We start from the raw sequence: 18,741 nt of genomic DNA on the forward strand, positions 1-18,741 counted from the left end.
AATGTGTTAAAAACGCACATTAATTTTAGATCACGTACATAGACCATTATGTTGAAAAGTACTAAATAAAAATAACAATATAATACAAAAAAACTTCCGTCCCTTTAGTTCTGCGCAGCTTCCTGCAGGACTGAAACTTTACTGAAGAACTGCAGAGTAACATGGACAAAATAGGTATGAAAAATATAACAGTACTGTTTATGTATGTAATTCTGCGTGATTTCCTGTCGTAGTATAATAATATCACCAGCAGCCAGCTCAGCATTTACCTGCTTTCTGTCATAAGTCGCTCATATTACAGCCAGCTCAGCAACTACATTGTTAACTACATCTGACAGCAATGGCCCAATGTTTTTTATAAGCTTTTTGGTGTCACGCCAGATTGTAGTACTGATGAACTGCTGTTCTCTTCTGTCTGTAGATTTGCCCCCAGTTGGTCCTAATGATTTGCCCCTGTCTCTGCTGGAGATGGGCTGTTCTGGGAGATTTGAGCTCATCACACACCCACTGCCCAAAAACAAACCCTTGCCTCCACACAGCACAGTTAGTCATTTATTCATACTAAAATAATAACACTATTCATGTGTGTGTGAGCTAATATATTTATATTAAAGTAACACTTTTTGTATTCATTCTGTTTTACATTCTGTAATCTTTTTCAGCTCCCTCATGGGCTTCCTCCTACTTGTCTGGACTTAAAAACAGAGGTAGAAAAGCGTTTCCTGCGAGATCCTGCTTGGCTCCCAGTACATGATGTAGATGATGCCTTCCACAAGTTCCTTAAGTATGAAATGAAACGTATTCAGAAGATAGCGCTTGTCTTTGTAACATGTATTTCATATCTTTAATTCGTTTTGTCTATTACAAATGTCCTTTAGGATAAGTAAGAGGGACAAAGAGGTGGACTCTCTCCTGCACTGCTCCCTGTCTCCACTGCACTCTGGTCTGTCTGTGGTCAGAGATCCCACCACCGGCATGCTGCTGGATTTCACTGAGGTAACACGGGAAAACATCTACTACATTGTGTTTATTTTCCTATTCCAGCTTAATATCTAAAAATAGTTTAGGTTAATTGAAATAAAGCTGAAATAAAATAGTAATGTTGTAGAAAAGTTGACGTACTAAAATTACTAAAACTGAAAAAAAATATAAAATGGTTTCACTGAAATAAATATAAAATGGTAACACTTTACAGTTAAGTCTCATTACTTAACGTTAGTTGAATAATTGTTTATCTTACATTAATGAACATTGAGCAAAACGTTTGCTACAGTATTCATTAATCTTTGTTAATGTTTGTTAATAAAAAAATAAAAAAACAGAACTCAGGGCCATTAAATAATATGAACAGATACCATTTTTTATTTTAATAATCTATAAGTAAATATAAAAAATTAACATTAACTAAGATTATTATGCTTTAGAAGTGTTTTATTTGTTAGTCCATGTTCATTAATGTGATTAATTAATGTTATCAAATGGAATTTTATTGTAAAGCTAATTAAAAAATATTTTAATACAAATGCAAAAACTATTACAAAGCACAAAAGCTCCTAACAAAATTACTAAAACTTAAACTTAAGATAAAACTAAATTTATAAATAAACAAAATAAAAATAACACTAGGTTGATTTTATTTCATAAAAATAATACTTTGTTTATTTGAATATCCTAACATGGCATCTTCTCAATCAACCAGGGGTGTTAGTTTGAGTCGGGCTATTTGTTTGCCCCAGCCAATGGAAAGCAATCATTATTTTTGCTGTTTGCCTGATATCACAGAAAATGTTCGATCTAATCTAATGCAACTTTTCATAATGTATATAATTGTTATTGGTTTTTTTTTTCATTATGTCAGGTGTTGTTAGAGGACACGGGGTTGTCTGCAAAAAATTCTCTTTCATTACAAAGACAGCCTGGACCTCCGTCAGAGAGCCTAAGAGGGAGTAACACAAACTATCCTTTTCTGCCAGGTGCGGTGGTTCATATTTAAATAAATGTCTCATAATTCTGTTTAAAAAAGATCCAGTCTTTAAACTCTGCTGTCTCTTGTACAGGCGGAATGGAGGAACTAACGTTAGAGCAGATTAAGAAAAAGTCAGAGCTAGAAGAAGACATTGACTTTGAGAAAGGTTGGTGATCTGTTTTGTGTTTCTCAGTACACAATTATTTGTGAGTGTGAGAGAGAGAGACAAATTAATTGTGAACTGTTTGTTTCTTGTCTTAGATTTGTTGACGGTTCCTCCAGGGCTGAAGGCTGGTATGGACTTCAGTGACAAAGGTCTGGTTTCATTATTGTTCTCTCCATGTGTAGTACCATGTCATCATCCCACTTTAGGATGTGCATTTCAATCCAAAACTGTGCTCTTTGGATGTCTTTAGAAGCCAGAACCATGAAGAGTGAGGTGAACCTGCTGTCACTCCTGTCGACATTTGATGATGTCCTTGACGCTCTGCCAGAGGAGAAAGAGGGAGCGTCACAAAAAGAGGAGACCGTTAAACTTCCCAGAACTAACAGCCTAGAGGACCTGGGAATTAAAGTGTGTATAACTTTGAGAAAGAATTCTTAAAAACCCAACAGATTTGTGTTTGTTTTGTCATTTTCAAGATATGTTCTCCTCAGGATTCGGGCAACACTCCTTCTCAGCCTCCAGCGAACACTGTAAGTCTGACTGAACAAAAGAAGAAACCTCAGGAGGAAGACAAGGGAGACAATAAAAAATGGGCCATTCCTGTGGATATCACCTCACCCTGTGACGACTTCTACAAACGTATCCCTAATCCAGCCTTCAAGGTCAGAACTCAGTGTATGCACATGATTTTTAAGATTTCAGTCAAATAAAGGTTTGTTTATTGGGGTTGTTTTTTTCTCAATTCCTGCGCCGTCTCAGTATCCCTTTGAGCTGGACGTGTTTCAGAAGCAGGCTATTCTCCGACTCGAAGCTCATGACTCAGTCTTTGTTGCGGCCCACACCTCAGCGGGCAAGACCGTGGTGGCTGAATACGCAATTGCACTTTCCCAGAAACACATGACCAGGTGTGTATGTGAGACCCAATGTCTACTGATTGCATAATTGTATTTCTCTATTCTTTCCTTTTAAAGAAAGTTTTTTAAAGAAGTCTCTTTTGCTGACCAAGGCTGCATTTATTTGATTAAAAATACAGTTAAAAAACAGTAATCTTGTGAAATATTATTACAATTTAAAATAACTGTTTTCTATTTGAAAATATTTTTAAATGTTATATATTCATGTGATGGCGAAGCTGAATTTCCAGCAGCTTTTAGAAATAATTCTGATTTGCTGATCATTTCTTATTATTTTCTATGTTGAAATCTGCAGTGTAATATTTTTGTGGAAACATCATTCTTTGATGAATGGAAAGTTCAAAAGAACAGCATTTGTTTGAAATAGAAATCTTTTGCAACATAATAAATGTCTTTTGCAGTCACTTTTGATCAATGAAATGAACCCTTGCTTAATAAAAGTATTAATTTCATTTAAATAACAAACAAAAAAATCAAGCTTACCGACAAACTTTTCAAAGGTAGTGTATATTTTAAATCAATTTTCTTTAATTTTCAATTGTGATAATTTTTTTTATCATGTTGATTTAAAGCTTTTTTTTGAATTACCATTGTGTATGAAATGTGCTATATCGAAACTTGCCTTACTGTGACATTAGATTTATGGCCCACTCTAAAATGACTGTTCCTCCTGACAGGACCATTTACACATCCCCCATTAAGGCCTTGTCCAATCAGAAGTTCCGGGACTTCAAGAACACGTTCGGTGACGTGGGACTTTTGACTGGAGATGTCCAGCTCAATCCTGAAGCCTCTTGTCTCATCATGACCACTGAGATTTTGAGGTGATTATACCATAGAAAGCCTTCATGTCACTTATAATTCTTAGTTTGTCATGTGAATGACTTTTTTGACTATCTTTGTCAATCGGTATGTCTTCCTCCTAACAGATCTATGCTCTATAACGGGTCAGAGGTCATTCGAGATCTGGAATGGGTCATTTTTGATGAGGTTCACTATATCAATGATGCAGAGGTGATGAATTCACAAAATAAAATCTAGTTCAGTTTTGCTTTTCTCTTTACTGCATTCGGATCTCATATGCTGTTGTTGTTTCTCAGAGAGGAGTGGTGTGGGAGGAAGTTCTCATCATGTTGCCAGAACATGTTAGCATCATCCTGCTGAGTGCCACGGTGCCTAACGCAGTGGAGTTCAGCGAATGGATCGGGTGTGTGTATTCTCAAAGCCATGAAACTGAATTTTATCCTGCTTTTAAAATTGTATAGATCATATAGTTTTAGTGTGTTTTCTCTTTCCTCAGGCGAATCAAGAAACGGCACATCTATGTGATCAGCACAGTTAAGAGGCCTGTTCCTCTAGAACACAATCTTTACACCGGCAACAGCACCAAGACTCAGAAAGAGCTCTTCCTGTTGCTGGACCCCTCTGGAAACTTCCTCACTAAAGGGTACATTCCTGGGCGGTTATTTTAATAGTGTTTATTTCTGTAAAGGCAAAAATGAATTTTCAACAGCCACTACTCCAGTCTTCAGTGTCACATGATCCTTCTAGAAATCAGTCTAAGATGTTGATTCACTACTCAAGAAACACTTTTTTATTTTTTATTATCAGTGTTGAAAACAGTTGTGCTGGCGGTGTTGCCTCATATATTTGTGGAAACTGTGATACACTTTCAGATTTCTTTAGAAAGTAAAAAAATGTGCATTGATTGAAAATAGGAATCTTTTAAACTTTCACTACACAAAGCTTCTTTCCCAGTCTACCCAGATCATTTATTGAAACTCGGCTGCAAAAAATGGGTTATTCAAAAATACTAATATTCAGTTATTCAGTAACTTGGCCTGCCCTTATTAAAAAGACAGTAAGCTGTGCTGATATGCAGAGGTCATAAATTCAAATTAGAATTGTATAAAATTAAAGATAACTTAAAATAGAGACTGTAAACTTCGATTTCAGATTATTATTAATAATAATTAATAATAATAAATCGGTTAATATTGTAATGTGTTTGCAATGTTCATCTAGTTGCTTGGTTGATTGATTGATTTCTACATTGAAATGGATGTACTTTTTAGCTTAATCTTAATCTGTAATTAAGATAAAATATCAACTCAATACAAAGAGTGTTGAATATGGTGTATAAATGATGATTGTTTTTACCTCAAGAAACCTAGATTAACGTTTTTAGACTATCATTTTAGATGGACTTTTGAAGAAAGTGTTGCAAAATTATAGCAAAGGGCTCCTGTGAATTCATTTCAATTGAAACAAATGTTTTGTTTTTCAGCTACTATGCCGCAGTGGACGCCAAGAAGGAACGCACAAGTAAACATGCGCAGTCTTTTGGCTCAAAGAACGTATCACAGCACAACACTACAGCCAGTCAGGTCAGTGTCTGTACCTTTCGTCATTTCCTTTTAAGTCAATTATCTAACATAACAGCTCTCTATTTCCAGAAACAGTGTTTTTATTATGTTTTCTGCCTCCTCCCATTGCTCCGTCAGGATCGATCAGTGTGGCAGACGCTGCTGAACTATCTGTCTCAGAGGCAGCAGACTCCAGTTGTGGCGTTCACGTTCTCTCGGACACGCTGTGATGAAAACGCCCGCTCTTTGACCTCTCTGGACCTCACCAGCTCCATAGAGAAGAGCGAGATACACTCGTTCCTCCAGAAGAGCCTGACGAGGCTGAGAGGAGCCGATCGGCAGTTACCGCAGGTACATGAGATTTGGGTCCAGAGTAGCGGTCCACCAAGAGTTTTCCATTGGATAATGTAGATATCTGGAAAACAAGGTGGCTAATGGTCGATGTAATGCTGATTTAATGATAACAAAAAGAAATGCCGAAACTGAATCGACACTTATTTTACACAAAAAAATCATTTAAATATATATGCTTAACCCAACATCAAAAGAAAGATTTGAATGAAAAATTACATTTTATTTGAAGAAATCAGGCATATTTTAGGAAACGTAAGATGTTTTGTACTTGACAATTAAACAAAATGAAACTCCCTTTCAGTAACATGTAAACTGCAATGTAAAAAATCCCATTCCTATTACTGATATATGATGTACTTGTCTAGCATTTAAATGTTTGGTATTGGTAAGATTGCTTAATGTTTGTGAAAGAAGTGAAAGAAGATTTGATCAAAAGTAAAAACATCAATATTGTGAAATTATTAGTTGTTTTCAATTTGAATGTTTAGTACCACTTTATATTAAGTGTCTTTAGCTACTATGTAATACCATTTAAATGAATAAGTTAATAGATACATGTTTTAGATTTTACTTATATTTAAAAAATACCTGCATCTGCATGTATTTACAGCTGTACCTTAAACCTAACCGTACCACAAAACCTGTCCCTAAACTCACCCAGATCCCACCTCAATAACAAAAGTGTTCTACATTACAACATTAACACATGAAGAACATTGTACCTAACGATATTTCTTCTCTAAGTAAATATTAAGGCACCTAATATAAACTCTAACTGAATATTTTTTTCAAATGTATTTGGAAAATTCACAGAACAATTATTTAAAAAACAAAACATATGCATTATCCTTTTATAAAATTCTTGGTAAATAAAATAAAAAGAGTGGTGCAGTTATTAATAATAACTAGGTGGATGATACAAAAATTGCAAAAATAAAATAAAAATTTGTATTGACCTTGTCAACATCCACCATGATACTTATGTGTATAATGAAACCTTCAAAGTAATTTTAATACAGTTACGGTGTATATCAGTGTCATTTTGTCATCGCAGATCCTGTTGATGCGTGATTTGCTAAAGAGAGGGATTGGTGTTCACCACAGCGGCATCCTGCCAATCCTGAAGGAGGTTATTGAGATGCTCTTCTCCAAAGGTTTAGTAAAGGTTTGTCTTATGGACTTGTTTAATACAAGCTTTATTTGATTAAAGAAATCAGATTAAGGATAGAGTTGGTGACTTGCAACTATTCTCTCTTTAGGTGCTGTTTGCTACAGAGACGTTTGCCATGGGTGTGAACATGCCCGCCAGAACCGTTGTGTTCGACAGTATCCGCAAACACGACGGCACAGGTTTCAGAAACTTACTACCCGGTAAAAACACATCTCATTTACTGCCTTACATTACAAACAATGATGTGCCTGTCGTTAGATGTTAATGTCCAAATATACCCTCACTTGCATCACCTTAGCATGCCTGTTGCAGTTATTCTAATTTAAAATGATAATTATTTTGTATTATCATAATAATAGACATTATAAAAAGATGTCAGATACTTGTTGGCAGAGACGCTACAGGCAGACAGGCGCTGCCAGTGGCCAGGTGTTTGATGAATTAGCCATCTCTAATGAACGAGCAGATTAATTATGCTGAGGTAGTGCAGATGTTTGTGCACATGTGACTGGACTGCAGTGAGACTAGGGAAACACAGCAGGAAGCCTTTGATGTGTGTGGGAGAGATGCTTGAGTTTGTTCAAATCTCTTCTAATAATAGTGTGTATAAAAAAGGGAAGAGAGAGAGAGACAGAGACAGAGAGAGTGAGAGTGAGAGTGAGAGTATAGCTGGCCTCTTTTAAAGTCAAAGCACACATTTGAGAGTACATGGCCCTGTTTGCGTCGAATATTTCAATATTCATGAAATATTTGGGAAAATGTTACAAAACGTATCAAGAACATATCTGGGTCATGTTCATGATTCAAGGGGAATCAGACGGACAAATCCTGACTGACGAGAGGAGGAGCTGGGGATGGAGGAGGGTAATTAGCTCCTGAGAAACGCGATAGCTGCTGATAATACTGAAGGAGCTTATATATGGATACTGTGATATGCCAGAACTGACGTGGAAACTGATCGTTTCTTTCTCCAGGATTCTCTGATGAATGGAAAGTTCAAATGAACTAAAAAAAAAAAAAAGACTTTACTGTCACTTTTGACCAATTTGATGCGTCCTTGCTGAACAAAAGTATTAATTTATTTTTAAAACAATCTTACTGACCTCCAAAATTGTAATGATAGTATTTGTTGTACTAAATGTATGATTATTTTAATTGTTGGTTAATTGTCATATAAATATTGTCACAATGCCAAAAATCTTACAGATTCCAGTTGATCTATATAAATGCGTGTGTGTGTATGTAGGTGAGTATATTCAGATGGCAGGTCGTGCTGGCAGAAGGGGTTTGGATGCTACAGGGACCGTCATCATTCTCTGTAAGGCTGGAGTTCATGAAATGGGAGACCTCCACGCCATGATGCTGGTCAGTACTGCACTCTGCATTAAACACCTTCAGGTCGTGTCCGAGGCCTCACTGCTGATGATTCTTTTTACATTTGTCTGAAAAAAATGTGAGAAGACTGTGTGAAGTGTCACATGTTATTTTGGCCATAGCTGGTAAATTCCCCCTTTTTTTTTACTTTTAAACTAATTCCACTAGGCTTTTCTATGATCTGATGAGATATCCCAGCTCCTCTTTGTAAACCGCAGTCAGATTGTTCAATGTGGAGCCAAATACAAATGTCCTGGGTCTTTTGTAGAGTCATGCAGCCTGTGAGTGCACTTCTGTCATCCTCTTGTGGATCGAGTGTGAGTGAACGGGCTCTTCTTCATTAGAGTGCCCAGCCTGCTGGAGCTGTTTTAACCTCTCTGTGTCCAATCACGGCTGTTCAGTCTATTAACCCCTGAACCTGGTTTATTGACTCAATACACTGTCATTCCAGCACAAAACTCACCAGGGTTCACTAGTACTGTTGTCATTTTGCTCTCCACACGGCACCCACAGACTTCAGAGCTGATTTTTAGTGTTTTTTAATGATCCAGTGTTATTTTGATCATTGTCCTATAGTATAAATATTATAATGTAATCTATGTATATAATATTCTAGTATTTATTATTTTGAATTCACTTTTATTTTAATATTTTCAGTTTTCATTTAAATTTTATTTTAAGTTTTAGTACTTTTATGTGCCTCTGTCTTTTTTTGTTTGTTGTTTTTTAGCTTTAATTAATTTTTATTTCAATTTTAGTACTTAAACTTTTTTTTATTTCAGTTAGCTGCCAAGGCAACATTTCAAATTTTCATTTGTTTTTATTTTATTTTTGTGTCTAATAATTAATGATTATTTTTATTTCAGCTTTATTTCAAGTACCGAAAATGACTTTTAATAGTTTTAGTATTAGTTTTCAGTTAACAGTAACAACACTGTTAGGAACAAGTGTAAATCCATTTTTTACCTGGAAGATGATCAAGTGGGCAAATAAATCCCATAGACTTACATTGATGCAAGTGAACCATATCTACAGACTAATATCGTAAAGACCTCGCAACTTTGGAATTGGATCAGTAAGAAAGCACCTAACAATAACTTAGTAACAAGATTAAAATACTAAGCCAAATAGCAATATCCTGGCAATCAACAACATCATCCTAGCATCATGGCGATGAGTTTTTCATAGGCACAAAATGTAATGATCTAGTTGGTTTAGCAAGTAATAAACCAATTAAAAAACAAAAAACAAAATGAGTTTGACCCAGTCTGTGCAGGATGAGTATCAGTGCAGGTTCTCTCAGACGGGCCAGTAATCTGTGTGATGATCAGCTCCATGTCATGGACATCATGGCAACAGCAGCTGATGCTGTAATAACGTGCAGTGTGTTGTCAAGGGCCGCTGGTGATTGGACCTCCTCTGAATTTCAACTCCCATTTCCAAAGAGGCACGATGTGTACACATCCTTACATTGTGTCCTATTATTTGTCATATTTTGAAGCCAGTTATTATTTAATTTGTTTGTATGGCATACCCTTTAAAAATATCTAAAATATTGGCAATCAATTAATTAATCAAAGCTAATGGATTAGTTAAATATTCAAGAGCACAGAGAGATGGCAATAATGTATGCTATTTTCCTGTGTCAGGGGAAACCGACAGTGCTGCAGTCTCAGTTCAGACTGACCTACACAATGATCCTAAATCTGCTGCGTGTGGAGGCCCTTAGGGTTACCGACATGATGAGGAGGAGCTTTTCTGAGAACCACAGGGATACGCAGGTAAACGGCCTCTTTTCCCTCCAGCCCCTGGGTGACGATGAAATGTCTGTGGGGTTTGCATGCCCCAGTAATTTAATCTTACAAAAAGGCTGAAATATGAAGTATGTGATGAAATGTTATGAAATTCTTTCGGTTAGCCAAGTCATTTCTGTTTTGTGTTTCTCAGACTCATGAGAAGAGAATAACTGAGCTGAGAAACACGCTCTCCTCTCTCCCTCCGCTGGACACAGAGGGGCAGTTATCTGATTTACTGTCATATTACCACACCATCACAGAGCTACGCATCACCACAGAGACCCTGCAGGTACACACACATACACACACACACACACACACACACACACACACACACACATACACGTACTTGTATGAACAGTGTACTTGTATACCACACAATCACAGAGTTGCACTCACTCAGACATTAGACTCACAGCATTTCAGTGAATTTATGATATTGTTGATTTAAATTTATATTATATGATTTAATTAAAATTATTAGATTATAAAATGTAAATTATTTACTTCTTGTTTTGTTTTTTTACGACACTATTTTGCTAGCTTAAACAACAAATGTGAACAAAAATGAATAACACTGCAGCCGCCATAAAAATGTGGTGTATTAGGTTTATAGAATTTAGTAAAATTTTATCTTTTTTATTTTTTGTATTATTATTAATATTATAATTTTTTAATTATAAAAAATTAAGAGCAGTCAGACCAATCAAGTGCTTTCAGGACCACCAGACCACTTCAGTCAAGAAAGATTTACAAGTATTATCCAAATTTGTTATTCGTGTAGTATATTAATGTAATTCACTTTTAGTTTTATTAATTTGTTGCATTTATAAAATATTTTATTTATTTAGTGAATTATCGAATTTGATTTGTATTTATTTTATATATGATTATTTTCTCCATACCAGGGACTGCCAGGGACTCCAGATGAAAATTAGTCTGTACGGCTAAATCTGGCTCATTTACATTTGGACATTGTCCTTTTGTTTATTAATGTGCATTGTCCCTTTTAAATAAATAAACAAACAAACAAACAAACAATACCAGTTCTCAGCAGAACTAGTCAGAATTTATCCATCACTGTTTGCCAATAATTTTAGTTTTCACCATTTATTTCTTGTAAATCATTTTTCTGTTTGTAATATACACTTTACTGACAGCAAACTCATGTCGTTCTGTGTGTGTGTGTGTGTGTGTGTGTGTGTGTGTGTGTGTGTGTGTGTGTGTGTGTGTGTGTGTGTGTGTGTGTGTGTGTGTGTGTGTGTGTGTGTGTGTGTGTGTGTGTGTGTGTGTGTGTGTGTGTGTGTGTGTGTGTGTGTGTGTGTGTGTGTGTGTGTGGCAGCGAGCTGTGCTGGAGTCAGTAAATGGACTCAAAGCCCTGTCTGTGGGGAGGGTGGTGATGGTGAACAACAGCCAGCATCACAATACCCTGGGAGTCATTCTACAGGTGTGTGATTGCATAATGAACACATTGTACTCAGTGTCATAAACAATATAAACACAGATCTGCAGCAATGGCCATTCACACTTTCACGTATTCAGTAGAGGTGAGTGGGGTAAGATGAGCCACTTACTTACCATTCAAAAGTTTGGGATGGGTATGATTTTTTGGTAACACTTTATATTAAGTTACACATATTCACTATAAAGTAGTTGCTTATTAGCATGCATATTACTGGCATATATATTTGTATAGCACATTTACAACAGCCACTAGGCTGACCAAAGTGCTTTACAGAACAACCAGATTAAAAGATAGTAAGACATCATCATGATGAGTAAGCCCCACATCATCACAGATTGGCATGGAGTACTTTCCATAAGATCATCTCTCAATGCAAATCAAACCAGCTATTAGGCTAACTGAAATAAAACCATGCCAATCTCTAGGTATGGTGAAGGGTATGTGATGATGTGGGGTTATTTTAATTCCAAAGGCCAAGGGAACTTCATCAGGATGCATAGTATCCTGGATCCATGAAGTAACTGGCCTTTAAAAATAAAAATCTGCCTGCCTCTATGGGAATTTAACATAGGGGTGTCCAGACTTATGCACCCTGTATTTTAAGGAAAAACATTTATTTATTTACGATACATTATTTCATTCACAAAGAAAATTGGTGTCCATAGGTTGGATTTTTCCTAATTTTTTTAATTAAGGCATTAAGTTCAATTTCCAAAAGATGATTTTTTTATTCCTCTTTTTAGTCAACTTAAGCATGGGTGTCTAAACTTATGCATAGCACTGTATCTGTATGTTAATATAAAGTCTTACCAATTTTTTGAAATAATTTTGAAATAAGTCTTATGTTCACCAAGGCTGCATTTATTTGATCAAAAATGCAGTAAAAACAGTTGTGCTGATTAAATCGTGATTTTTTTTTTTTTTTTTCAGGATTCTTTGATTAATTGAATGTTTAAAAGAACAGCATTTACTTAAAATGTAAATCTTTTGTAACATTATAAATGTCTTTACTGTCACTTTTGACATTAATTGAATGCATCCTTGCTGAATAAAAGCACTAATTTCTTTAAAGGAAAAAAAATCTTACAGTAGTGTATTTTCGAGAGGACAAATTAAGTCAAAAGTTGCACATCTCACCCCACTCTCCCCTAATTTTTTTTCCTCTCTCTTTCTCTCCACTTTCCTCGCATCTCCTCCCATAGGTGTCCAGTGATGCAGTAAATCGTACATTCACCGCTCTCATTATCTGTGAGAAGGGAAATGAGGAGTCGGCGGGCGATGATCAGTCTAATAAAGTCTTACTTCCCATCTACAGCACTGCACTGTTTATTCCAGAGGGTAAGCAGACACATACACACACAGCATCACATCACACACACAGCAAATCACCACCGGTTAAGTTGGAGGGTGTGGCCATGAACACCACACCTGCTTTTTCAACATCTTTTGTTGTAAAAGTTTAATTTACGGTGTATCTCTGTGTAGGACCCTGCAGTCATACGGTGCAGAAACTGAAGTTGCAGGACATCTCTGCCATCACAACCAAAACCCTGAAGGTCATTCCAGAGAGAATCATCGACAACTACAATAAAAGACAGCAGCCACGCTTCAGGTGTGTATCTGGCTCAAATCTGTGAGCGAATTTGCATTCGTTGAACTGTGGCTTTGAATAAATGAAAATTCCCTTCCTAGACTTGATCCACCAGGTCAGGCAATTTCTACATCAACTCAAGAGCTCTTGCGATTGGCCGAGGCCAATCCCATGGGCATTACGACCTTTGACCCTGTGAATGACCTGCACCTGAAGGGTGTGGATGTGGTGGAGGGAGTGATGAGGCAACGAGTGTTACAGGACTGTCTAAAGGACTTCCACTGTATCCACTCGCCCACCTTCACTGAACAGGTCTGTCTGTTTATCATCCTCATGTGTCACATTCATACACTACTGTCCAATGTTTGGGGTCAGTAAGATTTTTTTCTTCTTTTGAAAGAAATGAATATTTTTTTAATGTTACAAAATGTTTTTTATTTCAAATAAATGCTGTTCTTTTGAACTTTGTTCAATATCAGGGTTTCCATAAAACTATTATGCAGCACAACTGTTTTCAACATTGATAATATTAAGAAATGTTTCTTGAGCCGCAAAGCATCATATTAGAATGATTTCTGAAGGATCGTATGACACTGAAGACTGGAGTAATGATGCTGTAAACTCATCATAGAAAAAAACTACATTTTTAAATATATTTTTCAAATGGAAAACGGTTCTTTTAAATTGTAGTAATGTTTCACAATATTTCTGTTTTTACTGTATTTTCGATCAAATAAATGCAGCCTTGGTGAGCATAAGAGACTTATTTCAAAAACATAAAAAATCTTACCGACCCCAAACCTTTGTTTGGTAGTGTTTTTCCTGCTGTTTTAGGTCAAAATCCACTGTGCAGACACAAGGAAAAATTTTATTTCTAATTCAAATGTGTCCTGTATTTTCTCATCCATATTTAGTAATTTGGCACAGCAACTCTCCCAAGTGCACAGACTCTCATTTATTGAGTGTGACTGGTAGGGCGGAATAAGGATGTGTCTCATTAGCTCTCAGTAATCACTTCCAGAAGACCTTCTGCAGTGTGCTGATGATGGAGTAGTGATAAACTCGCGCTCTCTCTCACTGTCATTTTCATATTTTCTCTCTCTCTGTGAATATCTTGCTCAGTTTGCCCGTGTACAGGAGAGGATGAGTGTACAGGAAGAGCTTGATCGGCTTCTGTTCCTGGTGTCTGATCAGTCCCTGACACTGTTGCCTGAGTACCATCAGAGAATCAAGGTCAGTTCACCTGCAGTCCACCTAGTTGCAAAGTAATACATTCTTTACATACAGTTTTGAAATTATTAACAAGAGTTTCATATATATAGACATACAGACATATTTCACTAATAAAAATAGCTTTGAAAAGTCTATTAATTAGCATCTAATAATTATATTTGGGCCTGCAAATAACCTTTTTATAGCATTTATTTTAGACTTAAAGCTTATAGTTCACACAAAAATGTTTATTCTGTCATCAATTACTTATTTAATTTAAGCTTTTATTCACATATAATGTGGTGCGCTATGTACAGGGCTCAACAATAAGGACTGCCCGGTACTGCCCGATGCCCCCAGGGCCAATGTGAAAGTTGGGACAGAGAAGGAATTGTCACTGTCCCAATTGCGCAGTGCACCGTTTATTAATAAACGTTTATTATTTGCAAATTAAAATCTTCAAGCAATTTTTACGCCTCTCAGACAGTGTCTGAATTGCGTTCTCTTTCGCATCTTCTTGCACTTGAAATTTTTGTGCTTTTGCTTGTATTTTTTTTTTTGTTTGACTGTTTAATTGTCTTTAATAATGTTTGAAATGTATTACTTAGGCTAGTAGTTTTGCTTTGGTATCGAAATTGGAAATTTACTGGTATCTGTATCTTATTCATTAGAATACAAGGTTAAATGTGTCAAAAACAAATAAAACAATAACAATTGTTTGAATTATTTATTACTCACTTTGTGGCAGGACTAGTGAAAATTTTTGCATGGCAAGTAAAAATTCAAACCACTGGCCAGTAGAAAAAATCCCTAGCTTTAAGCCCTGATGTACATGCTTTGATCGAAGTTTTTATGTGAATAAAAACCTGAATTAAATCTGTTCATCATATAAAACAATCATGTCTCTTCGGGAGCCTTATGGATTACTTTCACGTTCTCTTTATTGATTTTTTTTTGAAGCGTCAAAGATTTGATGGGATTTACTTTCAATGGAGGGACAGAAATCTCTCAGGTTTCATCAAAAATAGCTTTTGAATATGAATGAAAGTCTTGCAGCTTTAGAACGACAAGAGAATGATTAAGTCTGACTAAAAAAAGATAACAGTGAATTGCTTTTAAAACCTTGGACAGAAATGTGTAAACTGTTTAATTTAAAAAATATATAATTTACATCCAGTATTCTTAATCAGACCAGAATTGATCATTTAAATAATTAATAATGGCCAATACTGATAGTCATTGATATTTTGTGCTATTCTGTGTTCACCTGGTTTTTTGTGTTAAATATCACCATTAAATGTCTGCAAATATCACGGATATTTGAAACAGTCAGTAATAACCGTAAAGCACTGTATTCCCAGGTGTTGGAAGCTCTGCAGTATGTGGACAGCACTGGGGCGGTTCAGCTGAAGGGACGTGTGGCGTGTCAGATCAGCAGTCATGAGCTGTTACTGACTGAACTCCTGTTTGAGAACACTCTGAGTCCTCTCGCACCTGAGGAGAGCGCCGCCCTGCTGTCCTGCCTCATCTTCACACAAAACACCCAGATAGACCCGCACATCACCAACACGCTACAGGAGGTAATGTAGTTCTCTGCTCACAACCGCATTCCCATGGTCAAGGAAAAACCTGGAAATAGTTCAAATTTTGATCCCAGGACTGGAAAATAAATGTACTAAGTTTAAATCTAAAATATCATTGTAATACATTGTAATAGCATTATTATGCTATTTAAAGGATTTTTTTTAAAACGCATACATTTTCTTATTCAGTCTCTCTAAACCCCACCTTTCTGAGAGCCTACTCTGCTCTGATTGGTCAGATGGCCCAGTCTTTTGTGATTGGTCTACCACTCACAGCATGTTTTGGAAACGAAACGCCCATTATCATATATGAATTTCAGTTCTAGAGGCTTCATTAGCACTTCTATACAGTGATACGAACAGTAATGATAGCGTCGCCAACGCAAACCAAACTTTCTTAACTACAACTACAGTGTTTAAAGGCGGGTCAAAGTAGACATTGTTCGCGTGCAGCTAATGAAGACTATAGGCTGGCATTATGCTAATTTGTTGAAAACCTACGTAGGTTCGTGCAGGAAGTAAAACTGGAATTATTTCCGACTTGTTTCAGGCAGTTCAGAATCACTTCTTTCTTTTAGGAGACCAAACTCTTATTTATTGTGCACTTTGATCTTTTGAAACTTTTACATTCACAGGGGGCAATAGGGGCACTTTAAAGCCAATGTAACATTTAATACTTGTTCAAGCCACAGATTAAAAGCGGAGGAAATTGTATGAATCACACAAGTTACCTAATTCATTATGCTCATCTAAAACGCTTCAAGCATTTTATTTGAGCCCACAGCCATTAGAATATAACGCATCAGATATTCTTGTCATCATGTTTATGGATGGATGTAAATTTGTACAGCTCTGTGAGCTCAACACCCAAGAGATGTGCATAAGAATGTAATGGATGTGGCCTGGCCTCTTTGCTTTATGCCTTTAGCAAAGGATGCAGTCGCAGATGAACATGCCGGTGTGTGTTGTCGAACGGCCCAGAAACATGGAATTGCTTTAAAGGGACAGTGAATAAGTCATGACACTAGACTGATAAGCACACAAGAGTTTTATAGTTGACAGTGGCTTGTAAACCAATGTGAAAATGCTCTTGCTGTTGAAACGCTGTGAGGTGAGGGCGTACAGGTAATGTAGCCACAGTTTGACTGCATGACTACATTGCCTGCCTTGCTCTAGTTGTGTAAGCACTTAGACAGCAGATGGAGACAAGAGTGGAGCACTGGACAAAACAGACTGACGCAGTGCTATACTAAGAGATCTCACTATGAATGATACACAAAACATTACACATGTTAGGCCTTTCAATCAATTAATAGGTTTAATTAATGCGTCCTTGCTGAATGAAAGTGTTAATTTCTGTAAAAATCAAATAAAAAAAATCATTCTGACCCCAAACTTTTGAATTGTAGTGTATGTTATTAAAACATTGTATAATATTTAATATAATGTATATATAATTTTTTTCTTATTCTCTTGCTTTCCTAGGGCATCAATCAAGTACTCTGTGTAGCACAACGTATTGGTGATCTGCAGAGGGATTGTGGGATAGGTCAAACTGCTGAAGACTTTGTGGCCCAGTTCAAGTTTGGCCTGACTGAGGTTGTGTATTGCTGGGCAAGAGGCATGGTGAGCACTGACCTTATGTTTATTTATTTTATTTTATTTTTTACTCCCACACAAACATACATAGCGTACATGCACACACACACACACACACACACATATATATATAAATAATAATAATAATAATGATTATTATTATTATTATTATTATATGTTTTTTTGTTTTTTTTGACCTTGTAAAAAAAAAAGTTAATTTAGCATAATCTATCTTATAATAACAATTTGCACAAACATGTAGATCTATGTAATGCAATGATATGAAAGTCTGATCAAAGATAAACTATATTCATATTTGGACAGAGAAGATCATATACCTCTTTTTGATGATGGTGTTTTTTTCTTTGGTAGCCATTTGCTGAGATTGCCGCGCTGACAGATGTGCAGGAGGGGACCATCGTGCGCTGTATCCAGAGGCTGGACGAGGTCCTGAAGGAAGTGAGACAGGCCGCTCGCATTGTAGGCGACTCCGTCCTGGGCAGCAAGATGGAAAGAGCCTCACTGGCCATACGCAGAGACATTGTGTTCACTGCCTCACTCTACACACACTGAGAGACAGGAGGAGGCAGAATGTGTTTGTGTGTTGATGAGTGTGATGTAAAAGAGAGTGTACAGAATATGGACCTAAGAATCTGTAATTGAATTATTGAGTGCATGTTTACATTGAGTTGAGTATGCATGTATGAGTGAAAGAGTGATACGCTCCTCACTCCTGACCAAAGTTGTAATCTCAATATGAAATGGAGATTGACACCAGTTATGAACTGTAAGTAATTATACAGCAATAAAATTAGCTGTATCTGGAACACTGGTTTCATCCATATTGTCAGAAAAATTGAAATAGAAACTTTTGCTTTGTGGTCATTTTAAAAATTACTGCTCTGTTTTCTTTTATGTTTGTGTCGCTATCTGTACATTTTTGCTATTCTGAGATTTGGTCTGATTTTTATTTTTATTTTACTTTTGGCATGCAGGACCTTTCTCTATATATTTGATGCTCTACATTTAGCTCCCTCTGCATCCACCTTTTATCATTCTAAATTGTACAAAAAATCATGATTAGTTTTAAGATGAATCAGGGATGTTACCACCATAGACATTTAAGATTTGTACATTTCTATGGATTTAAGATTTATACACCAATATTCAGATGAGTATTTTCA

General features: G+C 36.3%; 1 protein-coding gene across 1 annotated transcript; it reads left to right on the plus strand.

The window, feature by feature from the left end:
• The first annotated feature begins 34 nt into the window (after positions 1-34).
• On the plus strand, positions 35-18,384 carry skic2 (SKI2 subunit of superkiller complex). The gene is made up of 29 exons (XM_082186097.1): positions 35-174; positions 422-543; positions 663-784; positions 879-996; positions 1,859-1,973; positions 2,058-2,132; positions 2,228-2,281; positions 2,383-2,540; positions 2,624-2,794; positions 2,892-3,037; positions 3,724-3,870; positions 3,976-4,060; positions 4,147-4,253; positions 4,347-4,493; positions 5,334-5,433; positions 5,551-5,763; positions 6,821-6,931; positions 7,026-7,137; positions 8,184-8,302; positions 9,961-10,092; positions 10,259-10,396; positions 11,450-11,554; positions 12,775-12,910; positions 13,058-13,184; positions 13,265-13,475; positions 14,286-14,396; positions 15,737-15,955; positions 17,444-17,584; positions 17,930-18,384. The coding sequence occupies exons 1-29, from the start codon at positions 162-164 to the stop codon at positions 18,128-18,130; spliced, it is 3,756 nt and encodes a 1,251-aa protein (XP_082042223.1). The 5' UTR covers positions 35-161; the 3' UTR covers positions 18,131-18,384.
• Positions 18,385-18,741: the final 357 nt, after the last annotated feature.

The sequence above is a fragment of the Leuciscus leuciscus genome, assembly GCF_965113295.1.
Source record: "Leuciscus leuciscus genome assembly, chromosome: 12".
Taxonomy (NCBI): domain Eukaryota; kingdom Metazoa; phylum Chordata; class Actinopteri; order Cypriniformes; family Leuciscidae; genus Leuciscus; species Leuciscus leuciscus.

Bases quoted from the DNA above. Each gene is read 5' to 3' on its own strand.
- skic2 (XM_082186097.1), top strand. The intron at 4,254-4,346 runs GTGTGTGTATTC...CTCTTTCCTCAG, and splicing joins GAGTTCAGCGAATGGATCGG to GCGAATCAAGAAACGGCACA. The intron at 14,397-15,736 runs GTCAGTTCACCT...CTGTATTCCCAG, and splicing joins AGTACCATCAGAGAATCAAG to GTGTTGGAAGCTCTGCAGTA.